At 38.3% G+C, this 19,273-nt stretch overlaps 1 protein-coding gene across 1 annotated transcript in view; it reads right to left on the reverse strand.

Annotated features, from left to right (window-relative positions):
- The window catches only part of DMD (dystrophin), a 2,279,750-nt gene that overhangs the window by 559,254 nt on the left and 1,701,223 nt on the right, over positions 1-19,273 (reverse strand). The window contains exon 54 of the mRNA XM_023751347.1: positions 15,900-16,054. Coding sequence (XP_023607115.1) covers positions 15,900-16,054 — 155 coding nt within the window. The remainder of the gene's footprint in view (positions 1-15,899; positions 16,055-19,273) is intronic.

The raw sequence follows: 19,273 nt of genomic DNA on the forward strand, positions 1-19,273 counted from the left end.
CCCACCCAAGTAGATCACTTATCAATTTGGTTGATTCGCTATTAATGTTCACATAAGTGTAGCTATGAATTGTATTTTGCTAGCCACAGAATGAGACTTAAAATTTCCCCCAATCCTGATTTTGCTCTGTAAGTCCTAAGAGTGCAAAGAAATAAAGTTTACCACATCAAAAGCAGTGCAACGACATTTCATTTGGAAATATCCATGAACATCATCTCTGAAAGCTTAATTGACACAGGATGAGGCAGTGCATCTAGGGAAGATGAATACCACTCAGAATGACTGTGCTTCCAAGTTTGATCTGGCTATCTGTTCACTTCTTGCTGTAAATCAAATTGTTGAATTTAATTTAAAAAATGTCACAGTGATTACTTAGGATATCACTGGCTCCCCAAGCAACTTAATGTTGAACTCAGCTCTTCCACTTCCCAGCTGTGATGACAAAAAATATGGTCAGAATTTATTGGTACTCCCCAGAAACCACTGTGCATGTCACTCATGCACTCTCTTTCCTCAATAAATGGTATCAGCAGAAAAAAAATGATTTGTGGATAAACTGCTTTTTTTCTTTTTCCATATCTTATTTATAACATTCAAACTATTTTATAACCAGATTCTAGGACTAAGTTTATTAACTGGTTTGAGGTCTTTTAGAAAAAGAAAGGCATTTTTCTATACGTGAAGTATTAGTTCATAATATAAACTATATAAACGGAGTGTTTCTGATGAGCACAAACACTTCTGGTTTCTCATTTGAAAATATAAACATCATAATTTCCCCCACCTGATCATATTTGTCCTGCAGCATATATTTTTAAAGTAGCTTTTAAAACTTAGAACATAGTGCAATTATTTTTATCTTCATGAAAAAATGATGGGATCAAAATAAAAGTGTTGGTGTACCCTTGGTGTTAGAACTAGTAAAACTGCATATTAGTTTTGTGAGTGGAAGATATATTCAGGAGAATTGTGGTCACCATTTCCAACATCTATTGCTGTACATGGAAAAGAGTGAGTGCTTAATTTATACTGAAGCAATCTATAATAATAAAAACATAATATGCAAATAGACCTAATGGCCGAACAGTGGAATGACTATCTGGACTACCTACTGGATGACCTTCCAGATGAAGCCAGGGCAGCTGGGGCTGCAAAGGCCTACTCTTGCACGAATTTCATGCATGGGGCCTCTAGTTAATTAGAAAATGGCAAATGCACATCAGTATCAGACTTTTCACCTTACTTCATTACATAGTAATCACACTAGTGCACATATAACTGTCACTGTTTGAAACCAACTTTTCAGCCGGTGTTGCTCAGTGGTTGAGCATTGACTTTTGAACCAGGAGATCATGGTTTGATTCCCAGTCAGGGCACATTCCCAGGTTGTGGGTTCAATCCCCAGTGTGGGGCATGCAGGGGCCAGACAATCAATGATTCTCTCTCATCATTGATGTTTCTATTTCTCTCTTCCTCTCCCTTCCTCTCTTTGAAATCAACAAGAACAAAAAACACATAAAGTTAGAGTTGTAAGAATAACAGACAACTCATTTTTAAAAGCAAAACCTGACAAAACTTTGAAATACAGATAAAAAAGATGGAGGGAAACTTGCTTTTCCAGAAAGAATGGCAAATGTGGTACTTGCTTAGATGCCCTTGTGGAGCGAGTCACTTTAATGATGTTGGCAAAGGTAAAAAAAAAAAAAAGGAGGTGGCTAATAAAACTATTTGAAATATAATTAAAAAGTAACAAATCACCATTCATGAGAAAATTCTAAAAAAAAATTAGGGAACTTAATGTCTTAAAAATGATGCTGCAATCCTATATAATAAAAGGGTAATATGCAAATTGACCCTAACAGCAGAATGACTGGGAAAGACTGGTCACTATGACACACACTGACCACCAGGGGGCAGACGCTCAATGCAGGAGCTGTCCCTTGGTGGTCAGTGCACTCCCACAGGGGGAGCTCTGCTCAGCCACAAGCCAGGCTGACGGCTGCTAGCACAGCGGTGGTGGCGGGAGCCTCTCCCGCCTCCTCAGCAGAGCTAAGGATGTCCGACTGCAGCTTAGGTCTGCTCCCCACTGGCAAGTGGACATACCCCGAGGGCTCCCTGGCTGCCAGGGGGATGTCTGACTGCCAGCTTAGGCCCAATCCCCCAGGGAGCGGGCCTAAGCCAGCAGGTGGTCATCCCATGAGTGGTCCCAGACTGCAAGAGGGCACAGGCCAGGCTGAGGGACCCCCCGAGTGCACAAATTTTTGTGCATGCTACCTCTAGTATAAATATAAGAGAAAAAATAAAAATAATGTCTTCCTTTTCTTTACATGAAAAAATCTTGGCATCACAATTACAATAAAGCTGGGGTTTTGAGCTTGGGAAAGTCACAGGCTCTCCACGCTATGAATATTTTGATATTGAAATGGCAATGCATTCAGAAAAGGTTAACTCAGACCTGGAAAATGTTATATTCATTCAGAATATGGCTTAGCAAATTGTAAAGATGTCTGTCCACCTGCTTGTCATTTGACAAGGGAGAGTAGAACTCAGCCTGAGCAAGCTGCTTTACCCTATGGATTAAGGACTTGTATGTAGTCAAGAGGAGTCCCAAGCCACTGGTTTGCAAAGGAGTCTGCAAAACCCTGCTAGAACTTTGAGCTTCAACCCTGGTTCTTCACTTCTCTATTGAAAAGCCCTGGCCTCCCCTCAGAGTACACCAGGTTTATCCATCAGGAATCGTTGCCAAGTGAGATGGGTTGGCCAGTTGGCCACCCTACATGAGAAATATGTGGAGGCTGATTCACACACATGCCAATCGTTTGGCTGGGTTTCTAGAATTGTCTACCTGACAGGATACATTATTTTTGTCACCAGCCACAACCTAACAATTAGGCTAAATGTAAGCATTACCAGGTTGTGGATTATATGTTTTGTGTGGGAAAAAAATCTGAGTTAGTCCCACACTATTAAAATGTTGATGAGTATAGAGTATCAAAGAGAGTTAATGAAAGTTTTTGTTTCAGGAAAAATATTATTAGCAGATCCTAGCAATTATAATAGATTCTATTGTTTATTGTTATCTACTAAAATAGAGACTACTTTCACTAAAGATATCCTAAATTACTTCTGTGATTTATAAATTATTTTCCCTCCATTATCATTGTGGAAAGTCTCAGGAAAACAAAGATTAAGTATGACCCAAATATGCTGTGCCAGAGGATCAGTCCCTCTCTCTGCTATCATCTTCCTCCTCATCCTCCTTTTCTTTCTTTCTCTCTCCTTCCCAGTCCCCACTCCCTCATTCTCCCTCTCCCTTATCTATCATCTCTCTCTCCCCTCTCTCTCTCCCTCTCATTTATTATCAATTTATCAATATTCCCAGAAAAAGTCCCTAAACTTCTAACAGAATATGAAGTGATAATAATAGCCTCAAGAGAACACTAGAAAAGATGTCAAAGTTGAATAACAAAACTTCTCTTGATTAGATGACAAACGTATAGGCGTATGCCCAAGTAAAGAGTTGACCTAATGGTACTTAAGAACACTATTTTGGTGACTCCCAGGGAAATGAGCTCCACACAGCATCTAGGCTAGATACAATGCTATCTATTTTATAAATGCTTACTAAGTACTGATTATTGGACCACATGCCACAGTGTCACGAAAGAGTCTTCTTGAGAAATTGGTTCCATGGTCATGTTTTAGAAGGGATACATACTATATAAGTCCATCTGTTTCCTAAACACACATACTTTGTTTAGTCACAATGTATACACCATAATAAAAATCCATTAATTCCATAGAAAATAAATTTGTTTACCTTTACTTAACCTGTCACCTAAACTTTTTTTAAACCAAAGAACCCTTTATTTTTTTTTAAAAAAATATTTTTATTGATTTCAGAGAGGAAGGGAGAGGGAGGGAGAGATATAAACAGCAATAATGAGAGAGAATCATTGATTGGCTGCCTCCTGCACACCCCACACTGGGGATCGTGCCCACAACCCAGGAATATGCCCTTACCAGGAATCGAACCGTGACCTCCTGGTTCATGTGTTGACACTCAACCACTGAGCCATGCAGGCTGAGACAAAGAACCCTTTCTTGAGCTGACACTTATTAAGATGAAATGGAACTAGTTCTGGCAGAACCCCATTTGGAAAATGAAACTACTTTAGAAAAAGACTATATTAGGATGCTAAAGTCATGTGTCCACCTGATACTCAAAATTATTATCCCAAAGCATTACCCAACCTGTTTTTTAATAGTTCTGCAACCTTACAAGGCAGCCTGTTCCACCTTTGGATAGCTCTATCACAAAAGCCCTTTCCCAAATAAGCTGAAAAATAAACTCTTATATTCATTACAGAATCATCATTGCGGGTTAGCTTCTCTCTCTGCCCAATCCTGCCTTTCCTATATATTTACAAATGTATCTCATGGAAACCTCAACAAACCTTCTGTGCACAACTCTCCACCTTAGGGAGTTTTCTTCTCTCTCTTCCCAGGGAGCCCAGGCTAAGTCAGATTTTGTTTTTATTTTACATCTCTTTTGACCTCAAGTATAGCACCTTATATTTATATTTCAGCCTACCACTCCAATTTGTTGAAATCTTTTTGGCTCCTGATACTCTTGTCTGCTGTATTTGCTATTTCTCCCTGCTTTGTGTCATTGGCAAATTTGATAAGAATGCTATCTAAGTCTTCATCCAAGTCACTGATGAAAATATTGAGACGGACAGAGATGAGATTAGATTATTGTGAAAAGCTGCCAGAATCTCCTTCCAAGTTGATATGTATCCACTAAACAGCAATGAAAGGAGGACAGGACTCAGAGTCCCAGATTTTGGTTTGCAACACCAGCGCTAAGTAGAGGTCAATAGCTATCCTCATAGCTAGACAGAAAAAGGGCATTTTAGCATTTCTATTTTAACAGACAATTTAGGCACTACTTGCATAATATATATTAATAGATCATATCTCACCACCCAAACCCCATAAAATTATAAATAATCATGAATTCATGATTATTATTAGTCACCTAATTTGTCTCACGATGAAAACTGTATTTGGTTACTTTAATGGAGGGCTTCTTTGATTTAAATGTTTTTTTTAAAGAGCTTGTGGTAAAGTTAATGTTTAATAGCTAACTCAATTTCACTACGTAGATCTAAAAATACTCACAATATAGAAGAAAAACACAACTCCTTAGGAACTGTGGGAGTAGCCATAATTCTATGCAATGGAGGTAATCATTTCCAAAGATGTTTGGATTGTTTCTGTTTGATTTACTTTAAATGCTCTGTGGCCTGAGAGTGATACAGTGAGCATCATATTAGGGATGTGAAGCTGAATATTAGAAAAATACTTACAACATGCAACCACTGCTTTGAATGGGAAATTGATTTCCTGGCTAATTTAAATAGCTTTCATCTCTGTGGGTGAATACTGATGCTGGGCAGAATGGCCAGAGCATCAATCATTGGTTGGAGGCATGAGGTGATTGCTTTTTTTTCTGGCTATTTAATAAGTCATCATGTGAAATACCTCCAGGAAGTATTTCCCCTCATACTATTTTGTTGAAAAAATAATGCCTGCACATTACCTTACTAATTGGGAGTAAGTAAAATAAAAATAGGCCAAATATATTTACAAAAATATGATGAAAGGAAATGCTAAAAATGTTGTGTGATTATTTCTAAATTTACATTTTCTACAAGTATTACTTTATAGTAGGAAAATTATTTCAAAATATAGAAGAAACTTCGAAACACAGAACAATGGTATATAAAATGTAAAATTAGAAAGTAAAAAAGGGCACAATCTAAACTCAGAAACAAGATAAATAGCTCTGTGCATCACAAATAGCACAGAAACACAAAGTGTGTGCAGGGCTGAAGACACAAGACTATTAGGCTTGGGACGGGAAGTGGGTAGTGGCTGCCAGGAGTTCAGATTCTGCTTGGCTCAAGAAACTGAAAATGCCCCATGCACGATAAAGGACCTGAGCCAGGCTCTTTACTTCAATTAGCCAGGAATGGTATCAGGTTTCCCAACTGGTAAAAGGGGGAGCAAAAAGAATTGCTATTGACCATCACCTAGAACTGCTCAAATAACTGCTCCTTCCACATTGGATGGAATTTAAAGATTACTTTTCACAAAACTTACTAATCCTTATACATATATCCTGCATAACTTTTAAAAAAATAAAGAACAAAATTGAATTAATGATTTGGAAAAAATAAATCCCTATTATAAATAGAGAAAGGCTGAACGATCCCCAAACTATATGATTATTAGAAATGGACAAATAATATTATAAGTTAAATGATGATTCTAGATATTTGTCAAAATAACTTACCTTTCTAAAAATAGACTAGAGCTAATTTATATATTTTATTGACCATATTAAAATCTTTGTTGAGAATGATGCAAAGAAAATAAATTAAATATAAATATAACTGAACAATAACACAATAGATGCAGTTGTTAATATTAATTATTCAATTAAACCAAGTAAGAGAAACTTTCTCCCATTTATTTCAATTTTAGACACCATTATATTAAAATTATGAATGAAGGAAGAAAAGTCTGTGTTAGAGTTTTTTCATGGGTAAATATCTAAGCATATGTTGTGGGGGGCTGGTGAACCTGGGTCAGAACTCTAGGACTAGGTGTGAATGAAAATGGCTACTTGGCTACATCACCAAGTAATTTTCCACATCAGTAAATCACCAGTGGTATGGTTCCAGATGTCTCCCTTTGCGTGTAATTCCTGCAAGCTAGAAAGTCTGATGACCTTAAGGGAGATGACATAACATGAAACAGGCAGTTACCACCATGAACCTTTTAGATCTGTATGGATAATGACACTCCCTGGCCCAGAGCCCCAAGGATCCCCATTACAGGTATTATATTATCCTATTGTAAGATGGTAAGAATTCTTATGCTTCATAATCAGTTGTGAATATTTCGTCTCAGCGGTATAAAAATGTGAACGCCTTATAACGATATTCATAACTCTTTCTTGAAGAGCCAAAAGAAACTTCCTCATACTGCCAAAAGAAGTGTACCTAAAGGAATTGCTAGTGGATTGTATTTTTTAATGCTCTACCAAATCCTTTTAGTCCTTAACATGGAATAGAAGGTATATTTTCCTGAGGAGGATTAAAAACAGGCTACTCTAAATTGAGAAGTTTGAGTTGGTAGCTTTAAGGTCATTTGTAGCTTTAATATTTATGGTCATAACATGCTACAAATATATCGTAAGCGGTCCCTGACTTAATAAGCTATTGTATTTTTAAAAATATATATTTTTTATTGATTTCAGAGAGAAAAGGTGAAGGAGAGACAGAAACATCAATGATGAGAGAGAATCATTGATTGGCTGCCTCCTGCACGCCCCTCATTGGGGATTGAGCCTGCAACCTGGGCATGTGCCCTGACTAGAATCTAAACATGACCTCCTGGTTCACAGGTCTATACTCAACTGCTAAGCCTCGATGGTCGGGCAAGAAGTTGTATTTTAAATGAACATCCTATTAGCATCATATTGCATTATTTACATAGCTTTAAGGGCAGCAGCAAATCTTCATCCTTTACATTTTTGGAAATAAATCAAAATCTACTTAGTATCAACATCTGATTGTTTCATTCAATTCACAAGCAATTATTGAGCACAAGGTTTGGCAAACACAAGGTGTGGTAATACAATAATATAGTACTCTTCTGATGATGATAAAATAGTCCCAGGTAGTTCCAGGAAAGGAACTTCAAAAATGTTTGGGAAAGGACAGTATTTGTGTCTAGAGCTTTAGACTCTTTAATGAAGTTCACATGTCTGTCCCTCTGCTAAATAAACTGACTGAATTTTTTGATGGCATTCAAAAATTTGTGATACTATTTGCTTTTCTTCCCTAGAATATATCAAAGTTATTTATTTGTTAAAATTTTATTTATTTATTTTAGGTAGGTAGGTAGGGTGGAGGGATGGAGGGAGGGTGGGAGAGAGAGAGAGAGAGAGAGAGAGAAAGAGAGAGTAGAGAGAGATGTGAGAGCGATACATTGATTGGTTGCCTCCTGTACACGCCCCGACTGAATTTACTGCGTCCCTTCAGTCTATTATGACAGAGGGGCCAGGTAAGTCAAAGCATGCCATTCCTCTGCTCAAAACTTTCCAATGACTCCCACCTCATTCAGAGGAAAAGCAAAAGTCCTTATAGGGGCCTATAGGGCACAATGTAATTAGAGTCCACTACCTCTCTGAACTCATTCTCTACTATACTCCTGTTCGCTTGCCCCTTTTCAATCACACTGGTCTCCTTAAGGTTCCTCCAACTTGCCAAGCATATTCCTTCGTCAGGGCATTTTCACTTATAAGGACCCTCTGAGACTGTTCTTCCTTCAGTTAACATGATTCATACCCTCAGGTTCTTTAGGCTTTGCTGAAATGTAACCTTTTCAGTGAGACTTTTCTTTACTACCATATTGAAATAATCGCATTTCTCTCTCACTTCTCTCTCTCTCTCTCTCTCTCTCTCTCTCTCTCTCTCTCTCTCTTTCTCTCTCCCTCTCCCTCTCCCTCTCTCTCTCCCCTGTCTCTCTGTTGCTCTTGCTACATCAACTCCTTCCCCTCTTTATTATGACCTGACATGTCATATATTTCACTTTTTTATTTGTTAATGTCTGTCTCCCACTTTATTCTTCCAAGAATATAAGCTTCATGAGGGTAGGGATTTTCACCACGGTATACCTACAACCAAGAACTGAACCTACCTAGCACATACCTAGCATTGAAACATTTACTGGGTGAGTGAATGAATTCTAAGGATGTTTAGGACAGATGACATATATTGAGTTCTTCTATGTGCTAGGCATTGTGCCAAGCACTTCACATTTAATTATATTGATTAGAGAAATAGGAGGATTGCAAAATATTATTATTCTGGAAACCAAGGAAGGGCAAGTTTCAACTAGTAGAGTTAATCAACAGAATTAATGTTAAAATAAAATAGGTGACTAAATGAAAACAGGGCAATTAGCTATTATAGAAGTCATTGATGATCTTAAGGAGTACTTGTTTTCAGTAAAGTGGTGGGGTTGGGGAAGCCAGATTGGAGTGAATCAAAGCATAACCAGAAGCTGAAGAATAGGGAATAGTAATGTCAACTACTGCTTCAAAAAATTGATGGTAAGGGGAAACAAACATACAAAAGGTGGTATTCTAAAAAATTTATTTTAGGGTAAGGGAGTCTTGAACATGATGGTTGGCTGAAAGCAGGAACAAGAAGAAAAAAAGAAATGGGAGATTCCTGAGAAAGACAGCACAGCGTTTTCAAAAGAATATGTTGGAGAATGTGAAAGAGATCCAGCATCCAGCTAAAGTAGCTCTTTGCTGCATACATAATAGAGATCCAGAGTTTTCTCCCCTTTCCTTTTCTTGTTTCTTGAAAGTAAAAGAGAAAGGACATAAAAATAGAGAAGCAAGAAGTGCCTTCATCATTGCCAAAATGGAAAACACAGGTGGTAATTTTTCAGTTTATCAAATATTAATTGTATTAAAATTGAAATGAATTATTAGGAAGGACAGGAGACTACTGAGATACTATTTAAACACTAGTTTATTTTTATGTATGTACACGCATATGCATGTACATATGTGTGCATGTTCACACACACACACTATATCTTTCTAAAAACCTAGAGAGGTTGTTCAGATATCTGGGAGCTTTTGTAAGGAACGTTCAGCCATGTTGAAACCTCTGACACGAGGACCAGCCCTCTACTTGATAAGTTTGCTCCTTGATGATTGGTAGTTATAGAAACCCTCATATAGCAACAGACAGACAACTCAGAGTTAATGCTCATTTCTTGTTTAAAGAGTGATCCTGGAATAGAAATAAGAAAATGAAATCTCATAACAGTGTCATCATAAAGTCATCAGCCAGCTGGCAGTCTTTGAAATCTAATCCTCAGAGGCTTCTCACAATAATTTGTAATATCACATCTAATATTATCTTATCCACCAATTCATATCTGTTCACAGAGATTGAAGAGCAAGAGATGAAGTTGCAGAGGCCTACATTTCTGTCTTTATGTGTTAAGGAATAGGATCAAGAAAAGAAAATATTTTCCTACACAACTCACAGCAATGATCTATGTTCTGATCTGTGTTGTTAAAACAAAATATATTCCTACTTAGGCCACAGTGATGATCTATGTTCTGATCTGAATCGTTAAACTACAGAATTTAATTAAAAAACAACTTGGTCTTTTATTCATGAACTAATGGCCCAGTGCACGAAATTCGTGCACTGGGGAGGGGAGGTGTTCCTCAGCCTGGCCTGCACCCTCTCCAGTCTGGGACACCTCAAAGGATGTCCTACTGCCGGTTTACAGGGATCGGGCCTAAACCAGCAGTCAGACATCCCTCTCGCAATCTGGGACTGCTGGCTCCTAACCGCTCACCAGCCTGCCTGCCTGTCTGATTGTCCCTAACCACTCTGCATGCCGGCCTGCTCGACCCCAACTGCCCCCCTGCTGGCCTGCTCACTCCAAACTGCTCCCCCTCCGCTGTCCTGATCACCTCCAACTGACCCCCACTGATGGCCTTCTTACCCCCAACTGGCCCCCCTGCTTGTCTGCTTACCCCCAAAAGCCCCACCCCCCACCAGCCTGATCATCCAAAACTGCCCTCCCCTCTTGGCCACTAACTGCCTCTACCTCGGCCCCGCCACCATGGCTTTGCCCAGAAGAACGTCCGGAAGGTCTCCTGGAAGGTCTCTCAGTCTAATTAGCATATTACCTTTTGATTAGTATAGATAGAGGCCTGGTGCATGGGTGGGGGCCAGCTGGTTTGCCCTGAACGGTGTCCCGGATCAGGGTGGAGGTTCCCTTGGGGCATGGGGCAGCCTGGGCGAGGGGCCTGTGGTGGTTTGCAGGCCGGCCACACCCCCATGGGATGAGGGTCCCTGCTGGGGGATGTGGCCAGCCTGGGTGAGGGGCTGAGGGCTGTTTTCAAGCTGGCCACACCCCCTTCAGGGTGGGGGTCCCCACTGGGGTGCCTGGTCAGCCTGGGTGAGGGGCTGATGGCTGTTAGCAGGCTGGCCACGGCCCCGGGAAACCCTGGCTCCCAGACCCTCCTTAAGTGGAGGCCACAGTGGCTGGAAGCAGGTATCTGGGATTTATTTGTCTTCCATAATTGAAACTTTGTAGCTTTGAGCGGAGCCCACAGCCGGCCAGGGCAGGCGGGAAGCTTGGCTTCCTCCATCGCCAGGGGCAACCCAAGCCTCCTGTTTGTTCCAGCTCTGTGGCCACCGCCATCTTGGTTGGGTTTATTTGAATACTTTATCCTGATTGGCTGGTGGGTGTGGCTTGTGAGTGTAGCAGAGGTATGGTCAATTTGCATGTTTCTCTTTTATTAGATAAGATGGTAGATGAATTTCTTTTAGGCCCACATGACTATTTATATTTATCTATGTAAAATAGTAAATAAAGGTCTTATCAAAGCTAGTGTGGAACTTGAAGATTCCTCTGATCTATTAATAAAGTTGAACACTAAAATGTAAAAACAAAATTAGTTGACTTTTATTTTTGATTGTCTTGAAACTGTACAGCACAAATCTAGAGGAAGAGGATATTACTTCACTTCTGGGTTTAGCTGGGCAAGATATTGGAATAAAAAGGTCAAAATGCAAAAGATCACATAAAGAGTTTTCTTGTTCTTTATCTATCTAGTATGAGATCTGTAAGAATGTAAAATAAAAGAAGCTGTAATCAAGTTTAATGTGTGCAGTTGACACACACAGCATACAGCGAATGTGAACTTCTAATGTAAAGGTATCATTAACTAATAGGGAGTACACTCTCATGACCTCTCAGAACAACCATTAAGCCTCAAGGGCCCATTACTGTTATAATCCTATGTGAATATACTGTACAAATATACTGTACATGAATATACGAGATGCATGAATATGCTGTATTTTCTTAAAGCTTTGAGTGGTTCTTTCCAGGGAACTTCATGTTGTCCAGCTACAGCATGCCAGTTTATCAGTTTATTCTTCCCATGCCCTTTGGCAGACGTTCTCTATTGGCTCTATCTGAATTCCTGGGAACCAGAGGTGGCTTTGTGACATAGTTTTGGCCCTTAAGTTCCTGGGAAAGCCATCACTTTCCTGATACAAGCACTGCCTCTTCCCCTTCTTCTTCCTGCTGGAATGCACATGTACTAAGGAAAATGCCAAGAAAAACATGGAGACTTTAGGGATGACATTGCTGAGCAACTGAGCATCAGCATCTGCCTATATCTGAACGTCTCATTAAGTGAGACAAACAGACCTCTATTAGGCAAACTATTGAACTTGTGTTTTCTGTTAGTTGAAACTGGAGGCCATCCTAATGTATATAGTTTTCTTCTGTGTTGAGTTACTGGCACACCAAAACACTGCAGTTAGTTTTTTTTCTTCTCATTTACCTATTTAATAAAAAAAATGTTTTTTTGGGGGGGTGGTATTTACTATATGCCAAGCTAAGTGCTAGGCAAGATGATGGATAATCAGCCATTGTGCATACCCTCACAGAGCCAACATTCTCACAGGAGACTGAGACCAGCAAATACTTAACACCAGTATAGTGCGATAAGCACTACAACAAGGGGCCCAAAGGGCATTTTAAGTTTTATTATAATGATTTCACATTTAAATAGCCATATTTAAATAGCCAACCCTAAAGCATGGTAGTCAGGGAAGGCTTCCTGGAGGAATTGGCATTTACATTGAGATCTGGTTATTAGGTAATTGGGAAGACAAAACATGGCTATGAGGAAATGAAAATAGCTCTATGTTACTTAATTGTATCAGGATAGGGAATGACAAATGGAGGGAGAGCAGAAAATTAGGCTGCAGTTTTAAATGAGTGTTTACTGTCTTCAAATAATAATGGATAAGCCATTAGAGGCTTTAAAAGTGGGAGGATGATGAGCAACATGAATATAATAATATTTAGAAAGATAATCCTGCATCCTATGTAGAGTAAGCATGTCAAACTCAAAGGCTAACATAGGCCAAGTAAACAAGGTTTAAGTTTATGTGGGTGCAAAAAACCCAAAAGCTTCAATTTTCCTAGAAAGGTAGGTTTATTTTGATAGAGACATGCTCAATACAAAGGGCTGAAATAAATGAGTAATCGTTAACATAAAATAATAAAACATTTTAATAAAAATTGATATTTTTTTCTTGAGCATTAACTTACCAGACACTGAATAACTACATAAATTAATAAGCGTAATGCAAATAAACCTATTTTTCTTGTTCTCCAAAAGCGAAATATTTCCTGTTGCGCACACCAAACAAGTCAGTACAAGACTAATGACATGGCAATCAGCTGCTAAAATATTTGCTGCTAGTATTAGTGGAGAGAAATGGTGCGCCTGCACGTAAGGTGCGTAAGGGAAATGAATGCAACACGATTATAGTAATCAGTCATTAGTGAATGGTGTAGTTTGTTATTAATAATTATAACAGGATATTATAAAAATTAAGTTATGACATTTTTACTAAAATGTTTCTTACATACCTTTATATTGGCTGGGCCACAAAAATATTGTTGTGGGCCACATGCGGGCTGCGAGTTTGACATGCTTGATGTAGAGAATGGATGGGAGGTAGGAAGACTAGGAGGGAAACCAGTTAGGTGAACGATGTCATTCAGGTAAGACATAACAGTCAAGGAATAGGGATGAAGAGAAGGGACTGAATTTGAAAGCTATTTAGGCAGCAAATAGCTTTGTAGTCATTTAGCTATTGGGGTTATGAAGAAAGAGTTAAGCATGAACTTCTGATTTGGATAACTGAATGGGTTGTGGTAATGTTCACTGGGGAGGGGTTATTGGCAGAGAAGTAAGTGGCATTTGGAGACAAAGATTGTAAGAGGGCCAAGGTGAGTTCAGCTTTGGGTCTATTTGGTTTGAAGTTTCTGAGGGACATTAAACTGGAAAAAACCAGTAGGTTATGCAGGCCTACAACTCAAAAGATCATTCTCAGCTGCAAATGGTATAAATGGGTAGTCATAAGCAGACTGAAACTACACAAGTGGATGAATTTTCAGAGCATATGAGAGAAAGGAATAGGAAATGCCTTTGGAGGCATGAGTCAAAATTAACTTGGCAAATCGCGGATTCTGTATGGACCAGTGAAAAATGTAATTTGTCTTCTAACATTCTATTTTACTTTACCCATTAGAAAAATAATCATATACTTAAGTGGTGACTGTATAGGGACCAAGTAAAAATATATATAAACTGGAAGCTCTTCCTCTGAGGAATCCAGAAATCTTAAAAAGTGATCAAAAGAACTGAGAGAGGTACTTGGAGATTCAAAGAGCATGAGGATGTGGAGAGAGCGGTCTGCCAGAAAGAGTGGGTCAATGTGATAGACCTCCCCTGAAGCCCTGGTTTTGTGCCATGGACAAGCTTTACTTTTTGTCCCTTCTTAGTTTCCATTCTCTAAATCCACCAAATTAATTTTTGATCTTAATTTTTTTCTAAAGATGCTTTTCTTTGAAAAGCAGGTATTTCCCATTGAGATCTAACTATTGACTTTGGGATACTAATCAATTGCAATTAATAAGTCTTCCTGAGCATACTAGGCCCTTGTTTAATTGAACAAACAGGTACCTGGTCTGTATTGGGAGCAGCAAGTCTAAACCTTGCCACTGAGAGGAGGCCCTCTCTTCACTTCCGGTTGAATCTTCTTTTCCCTGGTCATCTGAACACCATCTGGAATTCAGGACTAGAGCTGCTCTATTTGCCCAGAGTCACCAGTTTTAATCCATTTTCACAGTAGTTTTCACTCTTCAATCTCTAACTCAATTTCAAGGTTTATTTGGTCTCTTAATTTCCATATATTAATAGGTCATTACTCCTAAGTTTCTGCTCTTTGGTAAAAATCTGTTTTGTTTTTCATTTTTTATTTTCTCGATGGTGGCCTTTTCTTCTTATGAAAGGCCACCAAACTGACTTCTTCAGTAATTTATGTCATCATCTGGAACTCAGTTATCTTTCACTGTACTGGTCTTCCTCATCATTGTACGGGTACTATTTTTGCCTCTGTTTTTTGACAGAAGTAAAAATGAGTACCCAATAATCCTTAAGTTATCATAGCATGAACAAGGTAGTGCTTCATTATGCAAAGAGAGTCATCATTCAACAAATATTTACAGGTACCCTATTATATTACCTGGTTCAGGAGCTGTCAAATAAAGAAGATAGCCTATATCCTCAGGGAGTTTAGACTAATGTGAAGAACAAACATTAAAAATTAGTTACATAATTCATGTTTTTATCTATAATTAGGATAAATGTTAATGAAAGAAAAATACAAGGCATTAAGAGAGTGGATAAAGTGACAGGACCTAGTTTGAGGAGATAATGTCTCTAAGAGCTGTTAATTTGCAAATATATATAATGAGAAATAAAGTTATGAGTCATGTTATACTACACAGATTTTCCCATTTTCTGTGTGGAGTGAGATACAATAATGGCACTATGAAGAGTTATAATTCCAAAGTGACTTCCTTATCAGATTAAGGTTGGGGCAGCATGATGGAATAGAATGATATTTCTTTGGGTAGAGTCTCAAAGCAGATTGATAAATGGTTATTTTAGCTATAAATCACTATTTTTGTTTTGTGTAATCTCTTAGGAAAATCATGTAATTTCACCAGGTCCCTCATCTTTAAAATAAGAGGACTTAGGCAAACCTGTGAATTTCATTAGATTTGTCATGGATTCTCCCAAGCCTGGTTTAGCAAGATTGGGAAAACAAATCGGCATTGTCCACCCAGTGTCACCACGCCATCGTTATAGCCAACAATAGTTTTAGAAATAAAGTAATTCGTACCTTTTCTGAATGCTTGCCCAAGAGGCGTTGATGTTCTCTGTAATTATGTGCACTTTTCTGGTATCATCTTCAGAATAATCCCGGAGAAGTTTCAGTGCCAAGTCATTTGCCACATCTACATTTATCTTCCACTGGCGGAGGTCTTTGGCCAGCTGCTATAGATGCATATGGGAAAGAGAATGGATGTCAGCTTTCTCTGAATTTTCTAATTGGAGTTTCTTTTTTATCTTCCTAAAAATTACTTATGATATGTTTTTCAGATTATAACATATGCTTGTTATAAAATGAAAATAACTTGAGATACATCATTTGTATATGGCATTGTGTGTCCACCACCCAAAGTCAAATCTTCCATCACCATATATTTGACTCCTTTCACCCCTTTACTAACCCCGCCCCGCCTACTGGCTTCCCTCTGGTAACCACTACTGCTGTTGTGGCTATACGTTTTTGCTTGTTTTTTCATTTATTGCTTTTAGTTTTCTATTCCACATGAGTGAAATAATATGGCTAGACTTTTTCTGTCTGATTATTTCACTTAGCATGATATTCTCAAGATCCATCCACGTTGTTGTGAATGGCAATATTTCATCTTTTCTTATGGTTGAGTAGTATTCCATTGTATATATAAAATTGTACACCTGAAACCTATATAAGTTTATTAACCAATGTGATCCCAATAAATTTAATTACAAAATGAAAAAACCTAGTACAAATGTGTATAAAGATTAAATTTTAAAATGCTTTTTAAGTAGCTTCTGAATCCTCAAGTCAGAACATGTCTACATGACTGCTTTTTTACCTATTATGTGGTTTAGTCTTTCCCATTTTTAGTCTAACTCATTTTCCATGACAAAACTTTTCAAATGCAGCATGTTGAGTAAGAACCAGTATCAGGTATTTCAATTTAGTAGTAATTAATTGGAAATAAACTGATCTTAATTGTTTTTATCAGAGGAGAGAAAAAAAACTATAAAAATAATTGTTGAATATGTGACATATACCAACTTTGAACACAAAAACATACTTCATGTATTTCCCTCTTCATTAACTTGTTGAATTGTTTTTGTAATTAGTGCCATCTACTGGTATTGAACTAAAGCTGCATATTGAAAACATTGAACATCAAAGGAACAATGCTGTTACTCCAGTTATGAACTTTTTGAAGGATCAGTGTACTCATAATACTTTAAAAATATTCTACTTTAAAATTAGAATAAAATTGCAAATATAAGAATCTTTTAAAACCAAGTGACCTATGTTTCCTTTGGCAATTTAGTATTATCAAACTATGTATTTCATCACTTGGAATATCATACATCAAAGAAAAAATAGACCAATAGACCAACAAATAGTTTATCTGGAAGCATATTAACCCAAAATTTCTATTAAGCATTGGGGCAAGTGCATGGAGAAGGCTTTTAAGCATTAAGGTAATATTAAATTGCTAAGACAGTTTTATCAAACCCAACATACTGGGTTAAGCCATTGATAAATAAACAAAGGTAACAGGTAATTCAAACAAGAGAAAGAATAAAGAGTTTTTATAAAAAAAGAAAAAGACCAAACCCCAACAGATTTATGGCTTAGAACCAGCAGAAGATCAGCTGGATCCAACATGGCAACTAAGTTCACCTTGCAGTAACCCCTAGCATCATTATATGCTTATTGGAATACATTAGCATACTAAACAACACACCCCAATGCTGCCATGATCTGAAATGGAAAGCCCATATAAAGACACAACATCTGCCTAGGCTCCTCAGAGAAGTCTTCATTCCTTTCCCAGAAAAAAACCCTGAATACTCTCCCCCCTTATTGAATGCCCTCCACCTCCATTAAATGAGCCCCGATAAAAGAAGTAAACTCCATGAGGGAGGGCTGCTCTGCCTATGGAGTAACCTTCTCTCTGCCCCAATCCACCAAGAAAATCCTTTTCACTATAAACGCTAAAAAAAATTAACTTAAAAAAACCCAACAGAATACTGAATCAAGACGGCACAATTTTACACCAATTAAATTAATAAAAAATAAAATTCAAAGCTAGAAAGACTGGTAAAATAAGCACATTCATGAACTACTGCTGGGAAGAGTATGTATTAGGGCAATTAGGCAATAGATATCAAGTGACATACAAACCCTTATTTCCATTTACCCAGTAATCTCACTTTTGGTATTTTGCCCTAATCAAATATTAAAAGAAGAAAGATAAATACATTGTAGGAATAAAAATCTTTATTAACTAAAATAATGACATAACGCATCAACCCAGAGGTCTCCTCTGCAATAAATGTGTACAGAAATCATAAGTAAAAGACAGAATATAGCTTCTATCTGAACTGTATTTCTTAAATCTGTAAGAATGCATACTCATGAGCAAGAAGGGCAACAGAGGAAATTGAAAAGTAATGATTCTGAAAAGTAATCATTTGTTTTAATAATTGTCCTTTTATGTTACTACTAGAGGCCCGGCGCATGGGGGGGGGTTAGGCTGAAACTGGCAGTCCGACATCCCCCCGAGGGAAGTAGTAGTGTGTGAAGTGACAGGTGGCCAGGGAGGAGCCCAAGCCTGGGCTGGGAGCCTCATCGCTCTCCCCCCTCCCCCCACTGTGCCTGCCACTGCTGCTGCTCAATAGCTGTGCTTGGTAGCGCTGCTGTGGAGGTGGGAGTGGCTCGTGCTGCCTCAGTTGTGCTTACCAGCTGTGAGCCTGGCATCTGGCACCCATCAGTCAGCTGAGTGGCACTCCTGCTGTGGGAGGGCACTGATCACCAGGGGGCAGCTCCTGCATTGAGCGTCTGCCACCTGGTTGTCAGTGGGCATCATAGCGACAGGTCAACCAGTTGTTCGGTCACTTAGGCTTTTAGATATATAGATGATATTTATATAGTAATAAAAATCAAATACTAGTGCTTTTAGCATAGTTTCAGTATCTTTGGGTGGGCTCCTGTTCCTTGAAAATATAAAATCTATATAAAATCCTGCATTTCTCAGTTAACTAGAACATCTTATTCTAGCATCAAATAAAATTACATTTATTGTATGTAGTAAATAGACCCAGATAACCAAATGAATACTGATCAGCTAAAGCCAATACCACTAACTTTTGCTACGAAAGCAAAAAGAGTTTTATTTATTTATTATTTATTTTTAAAATATATTTTTATTGATATCAGAGAGGAAGGGAGAGGGACAGAGATATAAAAACATCAATAAGAGAGAGAATCATCGATCGACCGCCTCCTGCATGCCCCCTACCAGGGATTGAGCCCGCCACCCAGGCATGTCCCCTTGACCAGAATCGAACCTGGGACCCTTCAGTCCAGAGGCTGATGCTCTGGACCAGCTAGGGCTCAATAGCATTTTAAGTTCCAGT

This window comes from Myotis lucifugus, unplaced genomic scaffold (assembly GCF_000147115.1).
Source record: "Myotis lucifugus unplaced genomic scaffold, Myoluc2.0 scaffold_20, whole genome shotgun sequence".
Lineage (NCBI taxonomy): Eukaryota > Metazoa > Chordata > Mammalia > Chiroptera > Vespertilionidae > Myotis > Myotis lucifugus.